The 26,738-nt window shown below is 45.7% G+C and overlaps 1 protein-coding gene across 1 annotated transcript in view; it reads right to left on the bottom strand.

Annotated features, from left to right (window-relative positions):
- The window catches only part of TNFAIP8 (TNF alpha induced protein 8), a 234,434-nt gene extending 208,285 nt beyond the window's left edge, over positions 1-26,149 (bottom strand). The window contains exon 1 of the mRNA XM_069753437.1: positions 26,032-26,149. Within this exon, the coding sequence (XP_069609538.1) occupies position 26,032 (1 nt within the window). The 5' untranslated portion in view covers positions 26,033-26,149. The remainder of the gene's footprint in view (positions 1-26,031) is intronic.
- Positions 26,150-26,738: the final 589 nt, after the last annotated feature.

The raw sequence follows: 26,738 nt of genomic DNA, 5'->3' as shown, positions 1-26,738 counted from the left end.
TGTTTGTGTGCGTCTTGTTGGTTGCATGTGCATTTGTCAATGCCATATTGGTTAATGTACTTTTTTGAGGTATTTACCAAGTATAGTGGTTTGTGCAGCCTGTGTGAATTTTTTTTATTTTTATCTGATGTATTATTGCAAAGTCTAGTGGTCTGCAGCTTGTGGTTAGAATGTGTGAGTGTTTTTTTTTTTTTTTTAAATAGTGTTGATTTTTTTACTGTTGAAACCATTCCCAGTTGATGTACTTGTATTTAAAATAAAGAGCATTTCTGCTCCATTGTGATTTAAAAAAAAAAAAAAAACGAAAAAAAAAAATAATAAAATGTTTAAAAAATTGTCCGTAGTATAATTTCATAAAGGTAAATTTAAAACTGGTGTATGTACCAATGGTTACACATACAATACAGAGTTGGTTGAGGGCTCATTTTTTACTAAAGGTTATCCTTGGAAGGTTTTTTGGGGGAGGTTATTTTTGTTAAAAAAAATGTGGTAAAAATATTTTTCCATGGTGTCTCATTTTAATTTTTTTTTTTTCTTTTGGGACATGGAAATGAATGGTATAACGTGCACCTGTTTTTGGGTTTTGGTTTTCAGCTATTTCTCACATTTTAAAACAGGGTGTTTATTGTTAAACATTACCTAGTTCTGCGGTGGTCTAACTATAAATCCATTATACTTATTATATTACAGATACACTAGGGACCACAGCCACCGGCTGTAGCCACCAGGACCACAGCCACCGGCCGTACCCACCAGGACCACAGCCACCGGCCGTAGCCACCAGGACCACAGCCACCGGCCGTACCCACCAGGACCACAGCCACCGGCCGTACCCGACAGGACCACAGCCACCGGCCGTAGCCACCAGGACCACATCCTCAAATTTTTCAAAGTAAGTTTTGAAGACCCCAAATCTGCTACTTCAATGTGTAGAGCAGATTGCAAGTGTCTTAACTTACAGACCCACCAGAACCATAGCCACCGGCCGTAGCCACCAGGACCAGAGCCACCGGCCGTAGCCACCAGGACCACAGCCACCGGCCGTAGCCACCGGCCGTACCCACCAGGACCACAGCCACCGGCCATACCCACCAGGACCACAGCCACCGGCCGTAGCCACCAGGACCACATCCTCAAATTTTTCAAAGTAAGTTTTGAAGACCCCAAATCTGCTACTTCAATGTGTAGAGCAGATTGCAAGTCTCTTTTAACTTACAGACCCACCAGGACCACAGCCACCGGCCGTAGCCACCAGGACCACAGCCACCGGCCGTAGCCACCAGGACCACAGCCACCGGCCGTAGCCACCAGGACCACAGCCACCGGCCTTAACACCAGGAACACAATGTCCTCTTCTGACAGCCCTCCTCCACAGCAACAGCGTGTATCGGTAAGTAAACCAATTATTATTATTTATTTATTTTTAAATTTACATCATTTTTATTCACTACATGCATTTATTATGTTTAAACAGGAATCAGAATCCGATGAGGAGCTGTCAGAAGGGACCGAGACGGGTGGAGACATCCAAGTGGAGGAGGAACCAAGTGTAAGTACTGGCGAAACACTTGCTTCACACATCACACTGCACCATACACAAAACAGAATTTCATATATAACGTAACACAGAAAACATATACATACATTAAGCACAGCGTGAAGGTTCTCCCAGGCGCTCCCAGAGTCGGCGGAATCGACGCCGCGGTTGGCCATCAGTGAGTTGGTTTTTTGGGGGGCTTCGATTGGTAATTTTGTTTTTCAGTCTACTAATTTTTATTTTTTTATTTTTTTTTTCTCACAGGCTTCACAGTGTGCTCCCGCCGAAGATTTTGATATAGAAATCGAAGCCCTCATTGAGGAGGTTCGAGAGCGGGAGCCGCTGTGGAACATGGCTGACCGCAGACATGCTGATACCAGTGTCACCCTTCGGCTCTGGTTGGAAGTATGCCATAACATCTTTCCAAGGTGGGAGAACCTTCTTCCACAGCAGCAGAGCAAACTATGTAAGTATTCACTTTTCAGTGATGTTTAGAGCTGAATGTAATGTCTTGCATTTACCATTTTTTTTTCTTCATTCCTGTCTTCTGTCTTCACAGGTGGCAAGGTTAGGAATCGGTGGCGGTCACTGAGGGATCGCTTTAAGAGGGAATTCAACGAGGAGATGCAGGCCCCGAGTGGCTCAGCAGGAAGGAAGAAGAGGAGCTACAGATACGCCCCTGCCCTCTCCTTCCTGAGGCGAACCATGCTGAGTAGAGTGTAAGTATTCAACATCCCAGTAATAACCATGTTAACCTGTCTAATCACAAAACTTTTGTTTCAGTCCGGGCTTTTTCATATCAATATATTATTATTTTTTTTTTTTTTTTTCTTTCACAGCACCTTCTCCAGCCACCGTGCGCCTGCATCTTCCTCTGCGCCCTCTGGAGCGATCCCTCCTGAGTCTGCCACCGGGGACCACGTCGGTAGGCCCCACACCTCTGACCCCTCCACTTCATCCACCTCAGGCACTGGAGCGCAGCCTTCGTTACTCGCATCTGATGGTCAACAGATAGCGTTCCCTTTACCCCACCCCTCTGACCCTGCCACTTCTACACCACCGTTAGGTTCGTGGCGGCAGCGACAGAGGGGTCAGGAAAGGAGCTATGCTCCTGAGTTCTTACATCTAAATGCATCCTTCCAAAGTTCTTTTAAAATTTTGGGAGAACAAGTGACTGCTGGTTTCAACATGGTGCAATCACGCATCAGTGAAACCCACCATGAAACCAGCAGTCGCTTGGGTAGGCTGCATTTAGATGTAAGTCAATCTCCGGCCAATCTTTTTTTTCAATCCATGCTCAGGAGCATGGAAAAGCTTTCTTTTGATCAGCAGATGCGGGTAATGAATAGCTGCCATAATGCTCTACTCAAGGTCCTCCACGAACCCCAATCTACCCCCACACATCCCAGTCACCATTTCAACATCATGCCCCCCAATATCAACGTCAGTCCCAATACCAAACCAGACCCACAACCCAAATGTATTCCCCAGTGTTTTCTTCTTCCTTGCCCAGCTTTCCTTCCCCATTCAGTTATACAAATACCCCAACACAACCCCCCTCTGGTCAGCCTCCTGCTTTTCACCACCCTTCCACTGCAGACCAAACAAGTAGGGTTTCCCCAATCCCACCTACCAACGTGGTCCAACATTCCAGCCCCTCCTCCCATAGTTACTCCACCCAACACTACCAAGACTTGTAGTAAAAAAATTATAAGTTTATAAATTTTCACAAAAAAAAAAAGTTATTTTGAAAAGAAAAAAAAAATGTTTTTTGAAAATGCTAAAAAAAAATTCAAGGTTTAAAATAAAAATCTTTCTGATTTAAAATCTACTCTGTGTGTGTGTTGATTCATTAAGGTAATAGGGTAAATATTAAAGGTTAAGTGAAAAGAAACACCAGACGTTTGAAAGGTATAACAATGGTTTTATTACCAAGCAAACCACGCTTTGGGATTTTTTTTTTTTTTTTTTTGCTAGAAACACAATTTTTACATAAACAACAAAAGCCATGAAAAACATGTCACACAATGATGTCTTGCCATGGAATCCGCCCAACAGGTGACAAAAATAATCCGCCAACTGGTCCCTCATCCTAGTAACAGAACCTGTGGAGCGAACAGAGGCACTGCGGTAATCCCACAAGGTTGTCTCCAACTCTTCGTCATCCAAGGTAACGGGCTCCTTTGAAATGACAAAATTATGGAGCACCACACATGCCTTGACAACATCGTCTACAGTTTTGGTTTCCAGTTTTATAGCCGTCAGCAGAACTCTCCACTTTGCCGTCAATATATCAAAAGAGCACTCTACTACTCTTCTTGCTCTGGTAAGACGGTAATTAAATACCCGCTTGGTACGGTTTAATTCACGGCTGCTATATGGTTTCAGTAGGTGCGGCGACAGTTGAAACGCTTCATCACCTACACAAACATATTGCATGGCTGGTTCACTTGTTCCTGGGAGTGGTCTGGCTGGCGGGAAATTGTATGTATCTCCATACAGGCAACGACCCATTGCAGAGTTTTTAAAAACTTGCGAATCGTTGGAACGGCCATACGCTCCTATGTCCACAGCAAGGAATCGGCAGTTGACGTCTGCAATAGCCATGAGTACAATGGAGAAGTATTTTTTTGTATAAATCATTTTTTCTATTCGCCACGACAGCACCCACTAGAGAGAGGGGATCCGCCCCTAGGAACAGGAAACCTACAGAGAGATAAAAGGGGCGGCCCCCCCTCGCTCCTCCTCAGTTGGTTTCCTGTTCCTAGAAGGGAACCCACAGAGAAGCTCTATGGTGCTAAGAAGAGGAAAACCTGCCAGGGCTACCGCCTATACCGTCTCTGCTGAGCGACAGGGGTCTCAGAGCAGGTAGACAGTGTCGGGGGAATGTTCCTGCGGGCTCCCCCCTCATCTGGTGCGGCTGACAGGAAAGCCTGAAGTTGCCAACGGTCTCCCTGCTGGGACACAGTTGGATAAGTGCTGACAACTGCATGGTGCAGTGTGGATACCTGCGGTGGTGCCCTCCTGAGTGGAGCTGAGCGGCGGATGGCGTCCCCGGTCGGAGTCTTCCCTCCTGTCCCTCCAAGGTAAGAGGCGACATGGTGGTGGATGCAGCGCTTTCAGCGGCGTGTTCCGGTATACAGCAGACGCGGGCGCATGCGCAGTAGCGTCGGCGTCCCCGGAAAGAAAGCTTGAACTTCCGGGGTCGCGAGGTCGGAGTACTATTTCCGGGGGAACCACCATATTGGATTCCCCCATGCGATCCCAGTGTCCTGACGCCAGACTTGTGAGTAGAAAAAAAAAAAGGGGATGTGTGCAGGAGTGGCTACACTATAAAAGTGAGGATTAGGAGTGCAGTCAGTGTGCATTATGTCGTCCCAAGAGGAGGTCCGTATGCACCCCATGGAAGAGCCACTAGTACCTAGTAGTGAAACCAGAAAAAAGAGCAGTGGACACTCTAAAATAAGTGACTCCACTGACAAATCGGGAAGGAAATCGTCCCGTTCCACATCCCAGACTAAGGCAACCCTGCAGCCGGTAAAATTAATACGCTGGGTGAGTGTATATATAGCTTCACTGAAGCTTATATTGATTCCTTTGCTTATATTATTTCTAGGCAAAGAGGACGGGGAAGAGTAAGCACAAACAGTGTGCTATATGTACCGAACCCCTGCCTGAATCCTATCTTAAAAATCTGTGTCAGACATGTATAGATAACACCTTACGGCAGGAGGAATCGGTTAAGATGAATGACATACGGCTCATAATCCGGGAAGAACTTCAGTCATTAGGAGGCGGTTCTTCCTCGGTTAATATGGAGAAAAGGAAAAGAAGAGTATCCCCTCCTAAAGCTGACACGTCAGCAGAGAGCGGGGAGGTCGACTCAGAGGTCTCTCAGCTGTCCGATTCTTCAGAGGAAGAAGACTTTGTTTGTTTTCCAACAGAAGGCATAAACAACTTAGTCAAATCAGTGAGAAATACAATGGGGGTATCTGAGTCAAAAGAACCCCAAACACCACAGGAGGTCATGTTTGCTGGTCTTTCCCAACGGAAAGGCCACGTGTTTCCAATAAACCAGGCCATAAAAGACCTCGTTAAGAAGGAATGGGGTAAAGGTCAAAAGGGGTTTGTGCCAATATCCTGTAAGAGGCGCTACCCCTTCGATGACGAAGATTTGAGTACCTGGACCAAAATACCGAAGGTTGATGCGGCAGTTGCATCTACATCTCGCCGGTTTTCCTTGCCCGTGGAGGATGCAGGTTCCTTATCAGATCCCATGGACCGAAAATCAGATGCGCTCCTTAAAAAATCGTGGGAGGCCTGTGTCACGGCATTCAAGCCAGCAATTTCAGCCACATGTACTAGCAGGTCAATGCTAGTCTGGCTGGATCAGCTAGAACAAAATATTAAAAATGGTGTATCCAGGGAAAAGTTACGAGCGTCTATCCCTTTGATCAAGGGTGCGGCCGCCTTTATATCTGATGCCTCTATTGACTCCCTACGACTTGCGGCCAGAACAGCTAATCTCTCCAATACGGCTAGGCGTGCTTTATGGCTAAAAAACTGGAAGGGAGATGCCCAGTCTAGATCCAAATTATGTGCCATACCCTGTCAGGGTGAGTACCTTTTTGGAACAGTCCTTGATGATATACTCACTAAGGCAGGTGAAAGGAAAAAAGGATTTCCTAATCCCTTTATTCCGTCTTACAGAAGGGCGTTCAGGAAGCCACCATTCGGAAAGAGGGGAGGCTTCAGAGACAGATGGAACAATAAGGATTTTAAACAAAAAGGAAACTTGTTTAATAAACGTCCATTCAAGCCAGCCGACAAATTCCATTAACTATATTCCTCCAGTGGGTGGAAGGCTAAAACAGTTTAGGCAACAATGGGAAGAGATAACAATTAATCCATGGGCTATTAAATTAATATCTTCAGGGCTCACATTAGACTTTATTAGAACTCCTCCGGATTCCTTCCTCCTTACCACCTTAAAGGCCCCTTCACATTAAGCGACGCTGCAGCGATACCGACAACGATCCGGATCGCTGCAGCGTCGCTGTTTGGTCGCTGGAGAGCTGTCACACAGACCGCTCTCCAGCGACCAACGATGCCGGTAACCAGGGTAAACATCGGGTAACTAAGCGCAGGGCCGCGCTTAGTAACCCGATGTTTACCCTGGTTACCATGCTAAAAGTAAAAAAAAAACAAACACTACATACTTACCTAACGCTGTCTGTCCTCCAGCGCTGCGCTCTGCTTCTCTGCTCTCCTCCTGTACTGTCTGGGAGCCGGAAAGCAGAGCGGTGTCGTCACCGTTCTGCTTTCCGGCTCACAGACAGTACAGGAGGAGAGCAGAGCACAGCGCTGGAGGACAGACAGCGGTAGGTAAGTATGTAGTGTTTTTTTTTTTTTTACTTTTAGCATGGTAACCAGGGTAAACATCGGGTTACTAAGCGCGGCCCTGCGCTTAGTTACCCGATGTTTACCCTGGTTACCAGTGAAGACATCGCTGGATCGGTGTCACACACGCCGATCCAGCGATGTCAGCAGGAGTCCAGCGACGAAATAAAGTTCTGGACTTTATTCAGCGACCAACGATCTCCCAGCAGGGGCCTGATCGTTGGTCGCTGTCACACATAACGATTTCATTAACGATATCGTTGCTACGTCACAAATAGCAACGATATCGTTAACAATATCGTTATGTGTGAAGGTACCTTAAGATCCAGGCCTCAGCAAGAGGCACTTGAAACAGAGGTTAAATCCCTCCTACGCAAACAAGTCCTAGTGGCTGTCCCATCTTCCCAGATGGGGAGAGGATTTTATTCTCCCTTGTTTCTGATTAGTAAGCCGGATGGCTCTTTCAGAACCATAATTAATTTAAGAAAGCTGAATTCCTTTATAAGACCTAAAACATTCAAGATGGAATCCATTCGTTCAGCTATAAAAAATCTATTTCCAAACTGTTACATGGTAGTATTGGATCTTAAGGATGCTTACTATCATATTCCTATACATCATTTATACCAGCAGTTTCTTCGGGTAGCAGTTTGTATAGAGGGACAAATTCGTCATCTACAATATAAGGCGATGCCCTTCGGATTATCTATGGCCCCAAGGGTTTTTACAAAATTGCAATTGGAAGTAATGTCTTTCTTAAGAGTAAAGGATACTTTAGTCATTCCATATCTAGATGACCTATTGATTGTAGGTAAAGACCCCCTACAGTGTGAGCAGAGGTTATGGGAAGTAGTGTTTTCCTTGCAATCCCTGGGTTGGCTGGTTAATTGGGAAAAATCTAGACTTCAGCCTGTAAAGTGTCAGAAATTCCTTGGACTCCTTCTAGATTCAGCTGACCAGATTTGTAAGCTGCCCGAGGATAAGAAAATCTCCATAGTTGATAAGGTATCCTTAGCAATAAAAAATCGTAGTATGTCACTCAGACAGAGCATGTCATTACTAGGTTCTCTGACATCGTGTATTCCTGCGGTCCAGTGGGCACAGGCTCATACTAGGCTTCTACAGAAATTTATATTGGAGGAAGACATCAAGAATAGAGGCTGTCTGGATAGGACAGTTTATCTAACAACGGAAGTATTACACTCTCTTAAGTGGTGGTTAAATCAGAAAAACCTTTCAAAAGGGGTTCTTTGGGTAATTTCCCCCTCTAGTATAGTGACCACAGATGCTGGGCCTAAAGGCTGGGGGGCACATTTTCAGGATCAGTGGGTTCAGGATCTTTGGTCTAGTTCGGAACTTGATAGTTCTTCGAATGTCAAAGAGTTGAGGGCGATATATTATTCCCTACTTCACTTTCTTCCTCAGCTCAGCGGCTCTCACACAAGAGTGTTCTCCGACGACACCACAGCGGTAGCTTACTTGAACCATCAAGGAGGTACGCGGTCGGACAGACTCAGGGGGCTGGCATCAGACATCATGGAATTAGCAGAAGGTCATCTGCTATCACTGTCAGCAGTGCACATCAGGGGCACAGACAATTTTCGTGCAGATTTCCTGAGCCGTCACACCCTTCATCAAGGAGAATGGATGCTAAACAGAAAAATTTTCAAAATGATAACAGCTCGATGGGGTGTTCCTCAAATAGACTTGTTTGCCACAAGAGCCAACCGACAGGTCAGGGTGTTTGCCTCTCTAAACAGGGAGGACGAGCCGGACATACTCGATGCCCTCCAAGTACCATGGACTTTCGACCTGTCATATGCTTTTCCTCCATGGAATCTACTGCCTTTGGTAATAAGAAAAATAAGGGAAGAAAGAGCAAAAATTCTATTAATAGCCCCGTTCTGGCCCAAAAGGCCATGGTTCTCATGGCTGAGGGCGATGTCAGTGTCGGACCCGTGGATTCTGCCTCAGTCCAAGGACTTGCTCTCTCAGGGTCCATTCCTTCATCCTCAGGCAAAGGGCATGAATTTAACTGCATGGAGTTTGAAAGGCGGTTACTAAATCTCAGGGGGTTTTCTAGTGGGTTAATAGATACTCTGATGAAAAGCAGAAAACCTTCAACTACCAGGATTTATGTTAGAATTTGGAGAAAATTTCTTCAATTTCATACTACACAACTTTCAGCTGAAATTCCTATATTTCCAATATTGGAATTTCTACAAAAAGGTCGGGAATTAGGTCTTTCCGTAAGCACTCTGAAGGTTCAGGTGTCAGCCTTAGGAGCTCTGTTTAATTACGACGTGGCAGGTAATAGATGGATATCTCGGTTTATATCTGCCTGTGAGAGATCAAAACCAATTAGCATACCTCGGGTTCCTCAGTGGGATCTATCGATAGTCCTAAATGCATTGACACAACCACCTTTTGAGCCTCTCCATGCAGCCTCACTAAAGAATATTTCTTTAAAAACGGTATTATTAGTGGCATTAGTTTCTGCTAGAAGAGTTAGTGATCTTCATGCATTATCTATAGATCCTCCCTTTTTGGTGGTAACATCAGATAGGATACTTCTAAAAACAGATCCGTGTTATCTCCCTAAGGTGGCCTCTACCTTTCATAGATCCCAAGAGATCTTGCTACCTACCTTTTATGAGAACCACTCAACTCCAGAAGAAGATAGACTTCACACCCTAGATGTAAAAAGGACTGTCTTAGCCTATTTAGAGAGAACTAGGGACTGGAGGAAGAGTAGGGCTCTCTTTGTGTCTTTCCAGGGTAAAACCAAGGGTGCCAGAGTGACAAAGAACACATTATCTCGCTGGATCAGAGAGGCCATAATCTTGGCGTATAAAGTGGGAGGAAGAGATCCTCCAATGCATGTAGGAGCGCACTCTACAAGAGCCTTGTCGACTTCCTGGGCAGAAAGGGCAAATGTACCAATAGACCTTATATGTAAGGCTGCAACTTGGTCTTCACCTAACACCTTCTATAAGCATTATAGATTAGATCTATCCTCTGCTTCTGACCTGACCTTCGGTGTATCGGTCCTTGACTCAGTAAACCCACCCAGTCTATAGTCTCTGTAATTCTCTCTAGTGGGTGCTGTCGTGGCGAATAGAAAATACCGGATTACTTACCGGTAATGCTCTTTTATAGAGCCCACGACAGCACCCGTTCACATCCCTCCCTTTTCTGTATATAGTTGCACATGGTGCTTTTTTGGTGAGGTGTAAATATTAGAAAGATGTAGTATGAGGTTGTAAATATGTGTATATATATGTATATACCTGAACCTGTTAACTAAAACCTGGCGGCGGTTCCTCCTATTCTCTGTAAAACAACTGAGGAGCGAGGGGGGGCCGCCCCTTTTATCTCTCTGTAGGTTTCCTGTTCCTAGGGGCGGATCCCCTCTCTCTAGTGGGTGCTGTCGTGGGCTCTATAAAAGAGCATTACCGGTAAGTAATCCGGTATTTATTGGTCACAGCAATAAAGAACAAAGGCAAACGTTACAAACTGGTAAATCTGTGCAATGATAGGCAGTAATTTTAAGTCAAACAAGAGGAGCATAGTTACAGCATTAATGTCTTATGATTTAACTTTTCTGATCAACAATGCTCCTGTCTATCCCGAAATCATGAGCTGATAACAATAAAAAAAGCCGGGATAATTGGTACCAATTGTTAGATTTCTTTGTGAATATTCAAAATACGATATGTATAATCGAACTAGTTGTGAGGAGGACAAACATAGAAAGTAAGGAAGGGGAAAGAAAAGAGGGTGGGAAGAAGAAAAGAAGGATGGATGAGGGTGTGGGGGGGTTCAGGGAAGGAGTGTGGCTGCCCCCATATCCCAGCGGACAGAACGCATGCCGAGGAATGGCTCGGAAGCATACGAGAATAGGCTATATAGTGTGTCGGGTTCTGGAAACCCAGAGATCTAATTCAGGAGTTTCCCTAAAAGCGATCCAAGGGGCCCATATGTTGTAAGTTTTCTCTGCGTTACCTGGTGACTGATTTATCAACTGCTCCATTCTATAGATGTTATTAAGTTCTGCCACAAAATCTGTACGGGAAGGAAATTTTTCTTGTTTCCAAAACCGAGGGATCAAATTTCTGACTGCGGTAAGAAAGTGTCTTAGGATGCCCCTCTTGAACCTAGATATTGACAAGTCGCATAGAGACAGCAAAGCTAGACCTGCTGAAGGTTGGATCTGTGTGATAGACAGCTTATTATGAAGTTTAAAGACGGCCAGCCACAAATCCCTTATGGGGGGGCAGTCCCACCAGATATGCATGTAGGAGCCTATTTCCTTTAAACATCTCCAACAGACGTCAGGAGTCGTGGGGAACACCGCATGCACCATGGAGGGGCATCTATACCATCTTGCTAGAATCTTATAGCTCCTCTCCTGTGATACTGCGCATAATGACGATCTGGAAGAGAAGAGAAGAATTTTTTCCCTATCCTCAGATGACAAGGGTCTTCCCAGATCGCCCTCCAATTTTGAGAAAAATAATGGCCAACCCTGCAGCGGAGCCCTCCCCTCTTGGAAGATTTTTTAAAGCAGCGAGACAGTATGATCTGGGGGATTTGCTGATATGCAAAGCTTCTCAAAGGGAGTTAGCGGCCTGTTGATGTTGGCTTGTTTAGAGATTGAGTGGATATAACTTTTAAGTTGTTCATAGAAGAACCAGTCAACAGAGCATGATTCCTCCCCTGGGAATAGTTCCCTGAGGGACTTCATCCCTGTCTCATTTAAATAGTCGTGGATGATGGGTTTTGACGCTTTTCTCTTATTTAGAAATGTCTCTCTATTCTGCCCTGCCGGAAAAGCAGAATTATCGTAAATTGGAATTAAGGGGCCCGGGAGGGTTGTGATCTGAAAGTCTTTATTTCGATTTTTGATAAGAAGCAACAAGTTTCTCGTAAGGAAGGGCATGTAGATGTCCTGCCCTAGCCCCTTGCCTCCTTTCCAAAGTACAATTTGGGAGTCGCGTCCATTAAGATCATTTTCTAAGTTGACCCACTTTTTATTGTTTTTACTATGATAAAGGTCTAGGATACAAGTTCCCAATGATGCATAGCTATAAATCGCGAGGTCCGGGAGACCCAGTCCACCTGTCGATTTAGATCTACTCAATGTTGTATATGAAATTCGTGCTCGATTATGAGACCAAATAAAACGAGTAATTATTTGTTTGAGGCGGGAAAAGAAGGAAGCTGGTAGGTATAGGGGAATTGTTTGAAAAAAATATAAGAGGCGAGGCAGGAGGTCCATCTTCACTGCATTGATCCTACCCAGCCAGGACAATTGTAGCCTGTGCCACTTCTCCAAGTCTGAGTTTGTTTTCTGTAGGATTGGCGCAAGGTTGGTTTCAAACAGTTTAGACGTTTTGTTTGTAATTTTGATACCTAAATATGTAAGGGAATCAAAGCTCCATTTAAATGGGAAAGCCCTCCTTAATTGATCCACCAAGGGGAGTTGGAGTGATATGTTTAGGACTTCGGATTTATGGAAATTCATTTTGAAGTTACTTAGGTGGCCAAGGAGAAGTATTTTTTATAGTTGTAGTACTCGGAGCCTGTTCCTGCCGGTTTAGCAATCCTTATGTGTTTGCCGTCCACGGCACCAACACAATTTGGGAAATTGCAAATTCTCTCAAATTGTTCGGAACTTCTCAACCAGATGTCCATTGATGGTTGTGGGATATACTCCGGCTGTAAAGTGTCCCAAATAGCCCGACATGTGTCCTTCACTATTCCGCCAATAGTGGAAATCCCCAGCCTGAATTGGTAATGGAGCGAAGTCAGAGACTCACCCATAGCTAGGAAGCTGCAGAAAAAAAAAAAAATGTAAAAAATAATTGCACAGACCATCAACAAAAAAAAACCAGTGGAATGGCCTCAAACAACACAAAAAATTACATGCTGCAGAAAATGCTGCGCAATGTGTCATCGCAGTTTTGTCTGCAGCATGTAATAACATTCAATATGACCAATGACATAAGAAAAAAAAAACCAGTGGAATGGCCTCAAACAAACCAAAAAATTACATGCTGCAGAAAATGCTGCGCAATTTGTCAGCGCAGTTTTGTCTGCAGCATGTAATAACATTCAATATGAGCAATCACATAAAAAAAAGAGGCTTACCGCAGTGTCACCAGGAGACGCTCCGCCGGTGTGATGGCAAGCCTCATCCTTGTGTCCTGCCTTTGGATGACATCCTCTAGTTTTCCAACCAAATAATCGAAATGTTCCATCCTCATCCGTACATAATTGAAGAATTTCTGTGGGTTGCACCGCAACTCCAGATAGAGAGTGGACTGGACACCCCTGGTCATCCGCAGCTCATTGATCGGATGTATCCAGAATCGTCTCACTCTCCGTTGCATCCTCCGTCTTTCTGCTGCCGCCTCCTTCTCCCGCACTATGATATCCAGGCGATTCGTCTCAAATATAACGTCAGTAACCAAACTCGCAATCCTCCCAAGTACACCATCCATCCTTGCCACTAAACTAAAACCCTCAAAGATGGGCTGTAAATACAGTCAGTATATAGATTTCCCTTATTCTACAGTAGCCAATCAAATTTGGGTTCCTCCCATTTTAAAAACGGATCCGTCGTAAAAACGGATGCAACGGATGTTAAAAACGAATGCAACGTATGCAACGCATCCAGCATTTCAACGCAACCGTTTAGCGGATTTGCGACGGATCCGTCGAAATGCTGTATGCATTGCATACGTTTTCCACTTTTTTGACGCATCTGTTTTTTCGGCAAAAAGACGTTTTTGAGACGGTTTGCAGCTAACGCTAGTGTGAAAGTAGCCTAAGGCTACTTTCACACTTGCGTCGTTTGGCATCCGTCGCAATCCGTCGTTTTGGACAAAAAACGGATCCTCCAAATGTGCCCGCAGGATGCGTTTTTTTGCCCATAGACTTGTATTGCCAACGGATCGTGACGGATGGCCACACGTCGCGTCCGTCGTGCACTGGATCAGTTGTGTTTTGGCGGACCGTCGGCACAAAAAACGTTCAATGTAACGTTTTTTTGTACGTCGCGTCTGCCATTTCTGACCGCACATGTGTGGCCGTAACTCCGCCCCCTCCTCCCCAGGACATAGATTAGGCAGCGGATGCGTTGAAAAACTACATCCGCTGCCCACGTTGTGCACAATTCTCACAACGTGCGTCGGTATGTCGGGCCGACGCATTGCGACGGCCCCGTACCGACGTAAGTGTGAAAGAACCCTAACCCTGAATTTAGCCCCAACCCTAACCCTAATTTTAGCCCCAACTGCTCTTCTCCTGTCGGCCGGCAGATGGCGATAGATGGCGGGCGCACTGCGCATGGGCCCGCCATTTTCTTTTCCCCGGCAGCCAGGAGGAGCAGCAGGAGGATCCAGGGACACCGGTAAGTATAATAGGGTCCCCGAATCCCCCTATTTCTCTGTCCTCTGATGTGCGATCACATCAGAGGACAGAGAATTACACTTCGTTTTTGTTTTTTGTTTTTTTTTGCGGTCGCCGGTAAGCAGTTAATTACCGGCGATCACAAAACAGGGGTCAGTAATACCGACCCCGATCATGTTCTTTGGGGTCTCGGCTACCCCCGGCAGCCGAGACCCCAAAGATCCTCCCGGTGCCGGCCGGCGGGCGCACTGCGCATGCGCCCGCCATTTTGAAGATGGCGGCGCCCACCGGGAGCCACGAGGAGCATCGGGGGAGATAGCTGAGTATCGGGGGGCTATCTGGGACCCCTTTTCTCTGTCCTCTGATGTGCGATCACACCGGAGGACAGAGAAATTAAAAAGAGATCGCATTTTTTTTTTTTTTTTGCGATCGCCGGTAAACGGTTAATTACCGGCGATCGCAAATGCGGGATCGGTAAACCCCCCCCCCCCCGAATCATGTTCTCTGGGGTCTCGGCTACCCCCGGCAGCCGAGACCCCGGAGAAAATCCGACTCTGGGGGGCGCTATTTACTTTTTAATTAACGACGCTGTGGTTTAAGTACCCTTAGCGGCTGCCGTTAAAAGGCGTATCGGCGGTCGCTAAGGGGTTAAAGAGATTATATATATATATAATATTACGGAGAAACGGGGTCAGTGGGTGCTCTCGTCCGCTAGCCCGGCTGTCTTTAGCAAGACTGCATGGACCACGGCTCATACCACTGAACGCCCGCTATATCTCCCAGTGGGCAATACACTACACAGACAACACAGGGTTAAGGTAAAACAGTGTGGCAATACTTAATTGAACCACAGCACACAATAGCAAACAGAGCATTCCCAACATGCCTGGAATTGTATGGGTACATGGGCGCATATAAAATATCACTGCGTCGCCACGTGTTTCCAGTATGACATGATGCCAGAGCTCCCAGGGTCACTATTCCATCTGTGGATGAACGCACAGATAAGGGGCAGCAACAAGCATAGGGAGATGACCAAGAACTGTCCATAGAGTCTATACAAGGTCCAAAGCCAGTTGACATGATATCAGAGCTCCCAGGGTCGCTACTCCATCTGTGGATGAAAGCACAGAGAAGGGGCAACAACAAGCATAGGGAGATGACCAAGAACTGTCCATAGAGTCCATACAAGGTCCGAAGCCAGTTGACACGAGTCACCACCTGTCTTATCGGACCATCTCCATGGAACCAGGCAACCAGCGGGTCCCAACCCTGGCTTTCTCCAAACATATCCATGGTACAGAGATGGTCACTGGATCAGATCTGTGTCCTTCCAACCGGAGCCGAAAACCCCTAGGTTGTATCCTATAGAATCCTAGACCAGTGTCCCTCGTGATGGTGCCATGATGAATTGGCTGCAGTCCTTTCTTCTGTTTGTAGTGTGGTTTGCAGAATGTCCGGCTGGTAGCTCTGTATTACTTCAGACTCCCCCAGGATGTGATCTCTGAGTCTTTTTATACCCAAGGCATGTAAGCTATTTTTAGAATTACCCAGTGTCCTTTAGTTCAACATCAAGATATGGCAAACAATGGTGATGAGATTACGTAGTACTACTTGACCATTCAATCTATTTGCACAGACTTTCCTTCTCTGCTTTAGAAGTCACCAAGCTAGTTCTGGAATTCAATGCACAATTAGCATATCAGCACACATCATAAACAAAGATAAACACACACTATGTACAAGTCACTATTACAGACTTACACTGTATGTTAAATGGTATCAGTTTGCAAGTCTGTCTTCTTGAACCAACAGACAAACACTTAAATGCACAAGCCAATATACAAATGAAAAGTCAGTTCTTATTGGTTTGCAAAAAGGTAGCTGTCTGGGTAATTAAGATACAACCTGGTTTCTTCACTATTATATATATATATATATATATATATATATATATATATATATATATATATATATATATATATATATATATATATATATACATATACATACACATATATACATATATACATATACACACATATATATATATATATATATATATATATATATATACATACATATATATATATACAGTATATATGTTACGATTTTTTGAGAACATGTGTCCATTGTATGTCCGTATGTCGGTTTTGCAAGCCTGCAAAAAATCTCGCAGTACGGATGCCATACGGATTACATACGGAGGATGCCATGCGCAAAATATGCTGACACACCCTGCCTACGGAGGAGATACGGACCACTATTTTGGGGACTTTTCTGCGTATTACGGCCGTAAATTACGGACCGTATATTTATACGCTGAGTGTGACGCCAGCCTTAAGGTACCGTCACACTTTAGCGACGCTGCAGCGATACCGACAACGATCCGGATCGCTGCAGCGTCGCTGTTTGGTCGCTGGAGAGCTGTCACACAGACAGCTCTCCAGCGACCAACGATCCCGAGGTCCCCGGTAACCAGGGTAAACATCGGGTTACTAAGCGCAGGGCCGCACTTAGTAACCCGATGTTTACCCTGGTTACCATCGTTAAAGTAAAAAAAACAACCGCTACATACTTACCTACCGCTGTCTGTCCCCGGCGCTCTGCTTCTCTGGTCTGGCTGTGAGCGGCAGGCAGCCGGAAAGCAGAGCAGTGACGTCACCGCTCTGCTTTCCGGCCGCTGTGCTCACAGCCAGAGCAGAGAAGCCCAGCGCCGGGGACAGACAGCGGTAGGCAAGTATGTAGCGGTTGTTTTTTTTACTTTAACGATGGTAACCAGGGTAAACATCGGGCTACTAAGCGCGGCCCTGCGCTTAGTAACCCGATGTTTACCCTGGTTACCGGGGACCTCGGTCACACACGCCGATTCAGCGATGTCAGTGGGACCTCAACGATCAAAAAATGGCCCAGGCCATTCCGACACGACCAGCGATCTCACAGCAGGGGCCTGATCGCTGGTACGTGTCACACATAGCGAGATCGCTACTGGGGTCGCTGTTGCGTCACAAAACTTGTGACTCAGCAGGGATCTCGCTAGCGATCTCGCTATGTGTGACGGGGCCTTTACTCCCATCAGCCTACACCTGCTGCCACTAACAACAGTGAGAGCAGGCGGCAGCTGATGGGAGTATTCATCAGCTGTCGCCTGCGCTATAAATTTTTTTTAAAAACGACGTGGGTTCTACTGTATTTTTGATAACCAGCCAGGCAAAACTGACAGCTGCGGGCTGCAACCCTCAGGTGTCAGCAAGGCTGGTTATCAAGAAAGAGTCTCCACGCTGTTTTTTTTTTTGTTTTTTATTTAAATAAAAAAAATTTTTTTTTTAAAACGCATGTGGTCCCCTTCATTTGACAACCAGCCTAGCTAGAGCACACAGCTGGGGGCTGGTATTCTCAGGCTGGTAATGGGCCATGGATGTTGACCCCTTTCCCATCCTACAAATAGCAACATTCAGCTGCCCAAAAAAGGCACATCTATCAATTCCAGCGCTTTGTCTGGCTGTTCCCTCTTACCCTGTAGCGGTGGCTAGTGAGGTAATATATGTGAGGTTGATGTCACCTTTGCATTGTCTGGTTAGTAATGGAGAGACGTCTATAAGAAGTGACATGCACTTTCTTTTCTTCCACTAGTCATTTTCCAATACCTGAAGTGGGAGAAAAGACCGAGCGAATTAACAGCAAAGTTGTTTTACAATAGAAATGACTAGCAGTAGTCTTTCAAGCGCTTTTTCAGGCATTTTTCACAGTTGTCCTGCTAAAAAAAACAAACCCTCTCTTGCGCATAACCTAATTGTTATGTTTGAGTAATAAATCTCAGAAAGTGTAGTGTACGGCACGATGACAGTGCATTGTCTTGCTTAGCGATGGCATGTTATACAAACATAGCATTATTACAGAGGGGTGACAAAGCATGCCGTATTTACCGCGCAACCTGGTAACATTTACAAGGAGGCATTGCAGTCTTACACAAGGGTTCAGGGCTAACTGAATGTATTGGGTCATTTCCTTTTTCCTGGATAAATACTGAGATGTCAGAACAATTGCCCCACAGTCTGAACGGTTCATATAATATAGTCTATATGCCTAAATCACGACCATCACAGAGATGGAGTATAGTAATGTAGTAAACAAATCACCAACCGCCAGGAAACAGAATGAAATCAGGCCCACTCCAGAAACACTTCCTCACTTGACGAAATCCAGGAGTTTAAAAGAAAAAAAAAAAAGAAAGAAACAGAGTGGTTTTTAGGTTAGGTGCTCCCCACATCTGGCTTCCATCCAAGAGAGAAGGGGAAAATCAGAACAAGGCTTTTCAGTCTTCTAGTGACTCTTGTGCCCATATGAAAGGTCAACAGTAAATTCTGCACAAGTCATTAGAACTTTTTTGTTCTTTTTATCAGTGAAATTTACATCACGTGTTCTTTGCATATTTTCCAATCTTCAACGCATGTGAAACGTTTTAGTACTCCACTTTCTGCCGGCATGTAGGAAAATAATATAACGCCAAGCATGTTAGAAAGCATACGTGTGACTAACTACCATCATCTGCTAATGAATGTTACCGATTGCAAATACTTCACAGGAGTACAAAGGGGTATTGCTGTAAAAATTGATTTAAAGGGATGTCTGGACTAATAAATATTGCCAACAGGCAGTAATATACAGTAAGTAAAATAAGAAAGTTGTATATACTTACCCATTTCATCCCTGACACGGGCCGGATCCCTGATCTTCCCTACTGGTCTCGTAGGTGATATCACCGCAAAAGGTCAACAGGGACCTGATACACTGGGCATGAAATGTAGATATCAATTTGCATTGCATCAATTTGCTGTTTTCAGCTTTTTTTTCTGGTGGGGATGCGGGGGAAAAAAAGCTACAACCTCATGTATAAAAAACAAAAACAAAATGTACTACAAAGGGGGGAGGGAAATCCATCAAACACATTGGAAAAAATAATATTTTAAAAACCATCACGAAATATTTTTCTTGAATACTGACATTTTCAAGTGTGGTTTTTTTTTTTTTTTATTTCATGCAATTTAAAATTTCAAAAATAAAACATTGTGTGAATGATACCGTGATGGGTATATCGTAAATTCGAGATCTGAATTCACCAAGTGTCCAGTGAGTTATACAAGATGTATTCTTCCTGCACAATAAGGCCTAGACTTGCTCTTGATGTGGCTTCAGTTCTAATTAGCAGGAAGTGGCATTATGCAGGAACTCAGTATTACGGTAGTTCAGTGTCATAGTGCGACTGATGGTTACAGAACCCAAAAGTGCTGTTACAGCTAGGGATCTAGAAGAGCTTTAACATGCAAGTCACAGCAGCAATGCAACAGCTATCCTTCTACATGGGGAAGAAAACCGATCATGGTCATTTTACATTGTGATAGACATAGGAAACTTTTACAGAATAATAGAAGTCTTAGTTTAGGGCGCAGTCGTACAGCATTATCACAGGGTCGCACCGCAATGCTCGGATTGCCTGGTGGCTCTCCTGACCAGCATGTATTTCTATGCAGCTGTCACGCTCAGGTCCGGAGAGCCACAGGCCAGTCTGGGCACTGCGATGTGATCGTCATCCGTGTGATACGGCCGTCTGACTGCGCCATTATAGTGACTATGATTTGAATGCTGTATTAGGTTGCAGTAATAGCAGGTTTTGCCAAACCACTAATAAAACTCAGTCTGGCAGCAAATCAGTATGAGGCCGCTGCATTCAGATGTCATGGCAGGTCAGATAGACATTCAGTACTACTTGTATCATGATTTACTGGAATGTGTGTGCTCAACGTAGGGATGTTATATTGGGCAGGGTGACCACAATGGGCACGAATCAGCCGCGGTAGTCAGGAGACATGTAGCCATGTAACATCCCTATGGAATTAGTAATTGAAAGATACAAATCTATCAATCTCTCTGCAGGAATAGGTCTCCTTAAGAAGACCTTGAAACATGTAGCAAACTATTAAAATCACATAACTTTTTTTTAGGGCAGGTGCATACGAGCGTATTTTCAGTCGAGATGTCAGCGTATGGGGCCATACACATGTCGGATAGTTCCCTTGACAGATTGTCCGAGGGAAAAAAAAAAAAACAGCTCCATGCCAGAGTTTGATCCAATATTCGGATTGCACTTGGCCATGAAAGTCCATCAGTGGATGGAAAACATCGGTCCGCTCCCGCATGACATCTGAGTGCAGTCTGATTTCCATTCACTAACAGAATAGGGAAGATGGAGACATTTTTTTTCTTCATCGGAGAATCAGATCGCACTTTGGTCACACTCTAATCAGTGTCATTTGCATAATCAGCGCGATTCTCTTGGATGAGAGAATCTAGGGGCGTCTGCACCTGCCCTTATAGATTAAAGGGAATATCTGAACTCAGCAAAATATCTAATATCCACAGCAGAGGTGATAGCTTGCTGATTGCTTGACCATGGAGAACGCTCGGGAAGGAGCTCTGAAATGTCACATAGCCATCACTATTGTCAATCGCACTGCTGAATATGGTCGAGCACAATATGGTCATTACCCCATTTCAAAGAGACAATCCCCATCAAGATAGTTTCACATAAACCATATTTAAGCCAGTGCCAGGAGAGTGTATGAAAAAAAATTACTGTATGAAATGTAATTACTAACCAGTAGTGATGAGCGAGTATACTCGCTGCTCGAGATTTTCTGAGCACGCTCGGGTGTCCGAGTATTTTTTAGTGCTCGGAGATTTAGTTTTCATCGCCGCAGCTGAATGATTTACATCTGTTAGCTAGCATAAGTACATGTGGGGGTTCCCTAGCAACCAGGCAACCCCCACATGCACTCAGGCGCTGGCTAGTAGATGTAAATCATGCAGCTGTGTCAACAAAAACTAAATCTCCGAGCACTTACAAATTCTCGGAGACCCCCAGAGCGTGCTCGGGAAATCTCGAGCAACGAGTATACTCGCTCATCACTGCTAACCAGGGCTGTGGAGTCTGAGTCCATTTCGGTGGAGTCAGAGTCATGGAAACTGAAGAGTTGGAGGTTTGGCTTACAGTGATGAGCAAATATACTCGTTACTCGAGATTTCCCGAGCACGCTCGGGTGTCCTCCGAGTATTTGTAAATGCTCATAGATTTAGTTTTCTTCGCTGCAGCTGAATGATTTACAGCTACTAGCCTGCTTGATTACATGTGGGGATTCCCTAGCAACCAGGCAACCCCCACATGTACTCAGCCTGGATAATAGCTGTAAATCATTCAGCTGAGGCGATGAAAACTAAATCTCCGGGCACTAAAAAATACTCGGAGGACACGCGAGCGTGCTCGGGAGATCTCAAGTAACGAGTATATTCGCTCATCACCATTGGCTTACTGACTTCACAGTCCTGGCAGGTCGGAGTCGGAGTCCATTTTGGTGGAGTCGGTGTCATGGAAATTGAGGTGTCAGAGCAGGAGGTTTGTCTTACAGACTCCACAGCCCTGTCGAACACAAGTTTACAGAAGAACTTGCTACAGAAACACCCATCTGAAGACAGACTTGTGCAACTGTAATCAGGACTCACAGTTTGGTTGGATTATTTACACACACTGCCATAAATTTAAATAAATTTTACTAGGCACTGCTCCTAATAGCCAGTTTCCTACTCCACACTGATGAGGGGCAAATACCCCGAAACAGCTGTCTGTGGATGGATACCATGTTTTGGCATAGGTGGTTTTCCCTTTTGGGATGCTGCCCTTCCCGTGGTTGTTCCTTCCCTGTGAAAGACCTGGCTATTTATTGCTTGCGTTGAGAAACACATGATGGTGTCTCCGTGGCTTTTCTACATGCATAAATCTAAATAAAACACTACAATGTGATGTACAGCTCATACATAGCAATTGTACGAGGGCCTCCTGTATACAACATGGTGCAAACCTGGATGAAACAAAAACCTAAATCAATATTACAACAATGTGAACTGAAATGTGACATATAGCTAACACAAAAACATAAAAGTGAGTATCACCTTATCCAGCACAAACTCACAGCAACCATGTTCTTTCACAAGAAAAGAATCCTTTTGGGTCCCCACTTAGGAATATATATATATGGTATATATTAATATATTTATTTTGCTGCCGTTAGAAGTTAGCAGTGACAGAATAGAAAAATATTAAAACACACTCCAAACAGTGATTTTTGGACCATTTTACCTAAATTTGATACTTTTTTTTTCAGCATACACCTGATATAGTCTTTTTTTCAGAACAGGAATTTTATTTTTTAAATGATTGGTATTATCGGACATGTCCTGTAAATCGGTGGGTAGGTCCTGAGATCTCACCGCTCACTCAATTAGCCTTTATGAAAACATCACTTATCAGGCAAAAGCTGAATGGTGTATGGGCTCAATAGAAAGTCTATGATTCAGGACTTCACTCACATCAAAAACACATCAAATCATGCTTTTTTTTTTATCTTGCAGAAGATCAGCAAAAGGAAGGAAGCATTTTAAAAAACAAGAAAACAGAAATTGCCACAAGTCCGGCTTATCACAGATCCGGAATCAGATAATTATACTAGTGTAGCTGTAGTGGGCTATACACTTTTACTAAAAGTAAAATGTAATACTATTCAAGTCCATTTAGATCAATGACCATCCATGGAACATCACATTGTGAGGAACCTTAGCGGAGTCTCTCCACCGTCATGTACATATTCCCTAGTAAGATTAGGGGTAACAAAAGGCTGCACTCGCACATTGTGGCCGTGGTGTATTTTGCCTGCTGCAGTTTTTCACAATTATGCACAAACAGGCTTAGGTTTACCTTAAAGGGAACCTGTCACCTGAATTTGGCGGGACCGGTTTTGGGTCATATGGGCGGAGTTTTCGGGTGTTTGATTCACCCTTTCCTTACCCGCTGGCTGCATGCTGGCTGCAATATTGGATTGAAGTTCATTCTATGTCCACCGTAGTACACGCCTGCACAAGGCAAGATTCTTCTGTAATGCTGTAGATAAGCCCCCGATGTATCCTGAAAGATGAGAAAAAGAGGTTAGATTATACTCACCCAGGGGCGGTCCGGTACGATGGGCGTTGCTGTCCAGCGCCTCCCATCTTCTTACGATGACGTCCTCTTCTTGTCTTCCTGCCGCGGCTCCGGCGCAGGCGTACTGATTTGCCCTGTTGAGGGCAGAGCAAAGTACTGCAGTGCGCAGGTGCTGGGCCTCTCTGACCTTTCCTGGCACCTGCGCACTGCAGTACTTTGCTCTGCCCTCAACAGGGCAAATCAGTACGCCTGCGCCGGAGCGTGAAGACAAGAAGAGGACATTATTGTAAGAAGATGGGAGGCCCCGGACCGCGACGCACATCGGATCAGACCGCTTACCAGGTGAGTATAACCTAGCCTCTTTTTCTCATCTTTCAGGATACATAGGGGGCTTATCTACAGCATTACAGAATGCTGTAGATAAGCCCCCGATGCTGGTGGGCTTAGCTCACCTTCGATTTTGGGGGTGACAGGTTCCCTTTGAAGGGAACTTGATAGCTCTTACATGCTGCCCAATCCACAGGCAGCATGTATTGGACACACACTGTGTGATGTCAGGCAGGTATGTTTGACTGTGAAACGCTGCGTGATGTCAGAGAAAAACACACTTTAAGGGTATGTGCACACGCTGCGGATTTTGCTGCGGATCCGCAGCTGTTTCCCATGAGTTTACAGTACAATGTAAACCTATGGGAAACGAAATCCGCAGTGCACATGCTACGGAAAAAAACAACGCGGAAACGTAGTGGTTTACATTCCGCAGCATGTCAATTATTTGTGCGGATTCCGCTGCGGGTTTACACCTGCTCCAATAGGAAACTGCAGGTGTAAACCCGCAGCGGAATCCTCAATAGAAAACGCGATAAATCCGCAGGAAAAACCGCAGCGGGTTTGCACTGCGGATTTATCAAATCCACTGCGGAAAAATCCGCAGCCCTCACAGATACGTGTGCACATACCCTAAAAGCCGTATGTATGAGTGAAGTCCATTATCAGGTGCTGATTGGCTGCGGCACACTGACGTTGCTGGGACTGCGCAGTTGGAAGATGATGAGGAGAACAAGGGGTTTTTTTCATTGTACAGGGTGGACAAAAGCATTTATGAAGGAGTTGTCCAAATAGTGGGCAATCCCTTTAAAGTACAGCTACTTTAAAGCTGTTCAACCAATCGCAGTTAAAATCAATCAGTAGCATCTTAAAGTTCACTTTCATAAAGGCAAAACAAACAATTTGTGCATCTTACGTCAGAAGTCACCTACCTGCACTGCCCCTCCCCCCCCCCCATCAGGGTTTGTGTGTCCATCACCAATGGGGGCTAAGTTACCGACCAATAAAGTTCCAACAGTTGGGACCCCCACCAATCCTAAGAGTGAGGCTCTGCACCCAGTCTGATTAAAGAGGAAGCCCAGCAAGAGTCACCTCTGCTCCATTCATTCTCTTCGGACCTGTCAGAGAAAGCCCAATACTGTGCTCAGCTATTTCTGCAGTCCCATAGAGAATGAATGGGGCAGAGATGATCCATGGAGACTGGGTGCAAAGCCCCGCTTCTGGGATCGTTGGGGTGCCGCCTTACCAATAAGGAAGAGCATATTTGGTGCCATCACTTCCTGGGGGTTTCCTCACACATGACAACTATCCACAGATCAATGGTAGCCCCACCAGTCACTAGATTGGGGGTCTTATGTCTCCGATTCCCCCTGCGCTGGCACTTGAGCATATCGCTCTGTTGTGCCCATCACTTCTATAGGCATTGAGAATAGGCGGCTCCACAACAATCCAGTGCCGATAAATATTTCACCAGTCACATATTCATTGCACTTAAAATACTGCAAATGGTTGAAATACAAAATACTTAAACATTTCACATTTTTCAACAAATTACATAACTTCAGATAACTGAGCGATCACAGAAAATAAATCATCCGAAAAACTGAGATAACTGCACCGCCAACATCAATTCCCATCACTCTGATCACAATCTTCTGTCTGCTCAGCCAAGTGCCACACTCGGGAAAAGGGTCACAGTGTAACAGATGATTGGCAGGGAGGGCCCATGCCAGGCAGAGAGGGCACATGCCAGGCGGGGAGGGCACATGCCAGGTGGGGAGGGCACATGCCAGGTGGGGAGGGCACATGTCAGGCAGAGAGGGCACATGCCAGACAAGGAGGGTACATGCCAGGTAGAGAGGGCACATGCCAGGCGGGGAGGGCACATGCCAGGCAGAGAGGGCACATGCCAGGCGGGGAGGGCACATGCCAGGTGGGGAGGGCACATGCCAGGTGGGGAGGGCACATATCAGGCAGAGAGGGCACATGCCAGACAAGGAGGGTACATGCCAGGTAGAGAGGGCACATGCCAGGTAGAGAGGGCACATGCCAGGTAGAGAGGGCACATGCCAGACAAGAAGGGCACATGCCAGGTAGAGAGGGCACATGCCAGGTAGAGAGGGCACATGCCAGGTAGAGAGGGCACATGCCAGGCGGGGAGGGCAGGGCACATGCCAGGCGGGGAGGGCACATGCCAGGTAAGGAGGGCACATGCCAGGTAGAGAGGGCACCGCTCCTCACTGCACCTTGGAAACCCTGCGCCTAGAGGCATGACTACTGACTGCACTGGTTCACACAGTTAGGGGACGCAGCCGGTACTTACTCAAGGTGGTGACGGGGCACAGTGGTGACGGGGTCCAGGGTCCAGTAACCACCACGCACCGGGTAACGCCAAGCGAGCTGCCGGGAGCACAAGCTGTAGCGCGCAGAGCTCCGGAGAAGTGCGGGACTGTGAGCGGTGCGGGGGCGGAGCCTGTGCTGGCGGGGCGGACACTGAGGCAGCAGAGCCCTGGCCGTGCACAGCAGAGCGCGGCGTGTAGCGGCGTGTCAGTGCGGCCCCGGGAATGCTGTGTATGTGGCCGGGCGGCGGCGGTGTGCCGTGTGGTGCCCGCCACAGCTCTCCTTACTTCATAGAGGAGACTGGCACCACTGGGAACAGCTATAGATACTATAGGTCCTGAGTTTAGGAGGTCACATACTTGGGGCTATGTGCCACCTAATGCTCCGGGCTCTTCCTTAACCTCTTCACCCCCTGGCCAGTATTCAACTTCATGACCGGGCCAACGAGTACAATTCTGACCAGTGTTGCTTTATCTTATGTTACTTATTTACATAGCGCCATTAATTATCATCACTGTCCCCATTGGGGCTCACAATCTAAATTCCCTATCAGTATGTCTTTGGAATGTGGGAGGAAACCGGAGTACCCGGAGGAAACCCCCGCAAACACGGAGAGAACATACAAACTCTTTGCAGATGTTGTCCTTGGTGGGATTTGAACCCAGGACCCCGTGAGGTAATAACTCTGGA

The sequence above is a fragment of the Ranitomeya imitator genome, chromosome 1, assembly GCF_032444005.1.
Source record: "Ranitomeya imitator isolate aRanImi1 chromosome 1, aRanImi1.pri, whole genome shotgun sequence".
In the NCBI taxonomy this organism is placed as follows: Eukaryota; Metazoa; Chordata; class Amphibia; order Anura; family Dendrobatidae; genus Ranitomeya; species Ranitomeya imitator.
Note: the sequence above shows the minus strand (reverse complement) of the source record. Positions and strands in the feature narration are given on the sequence as shown.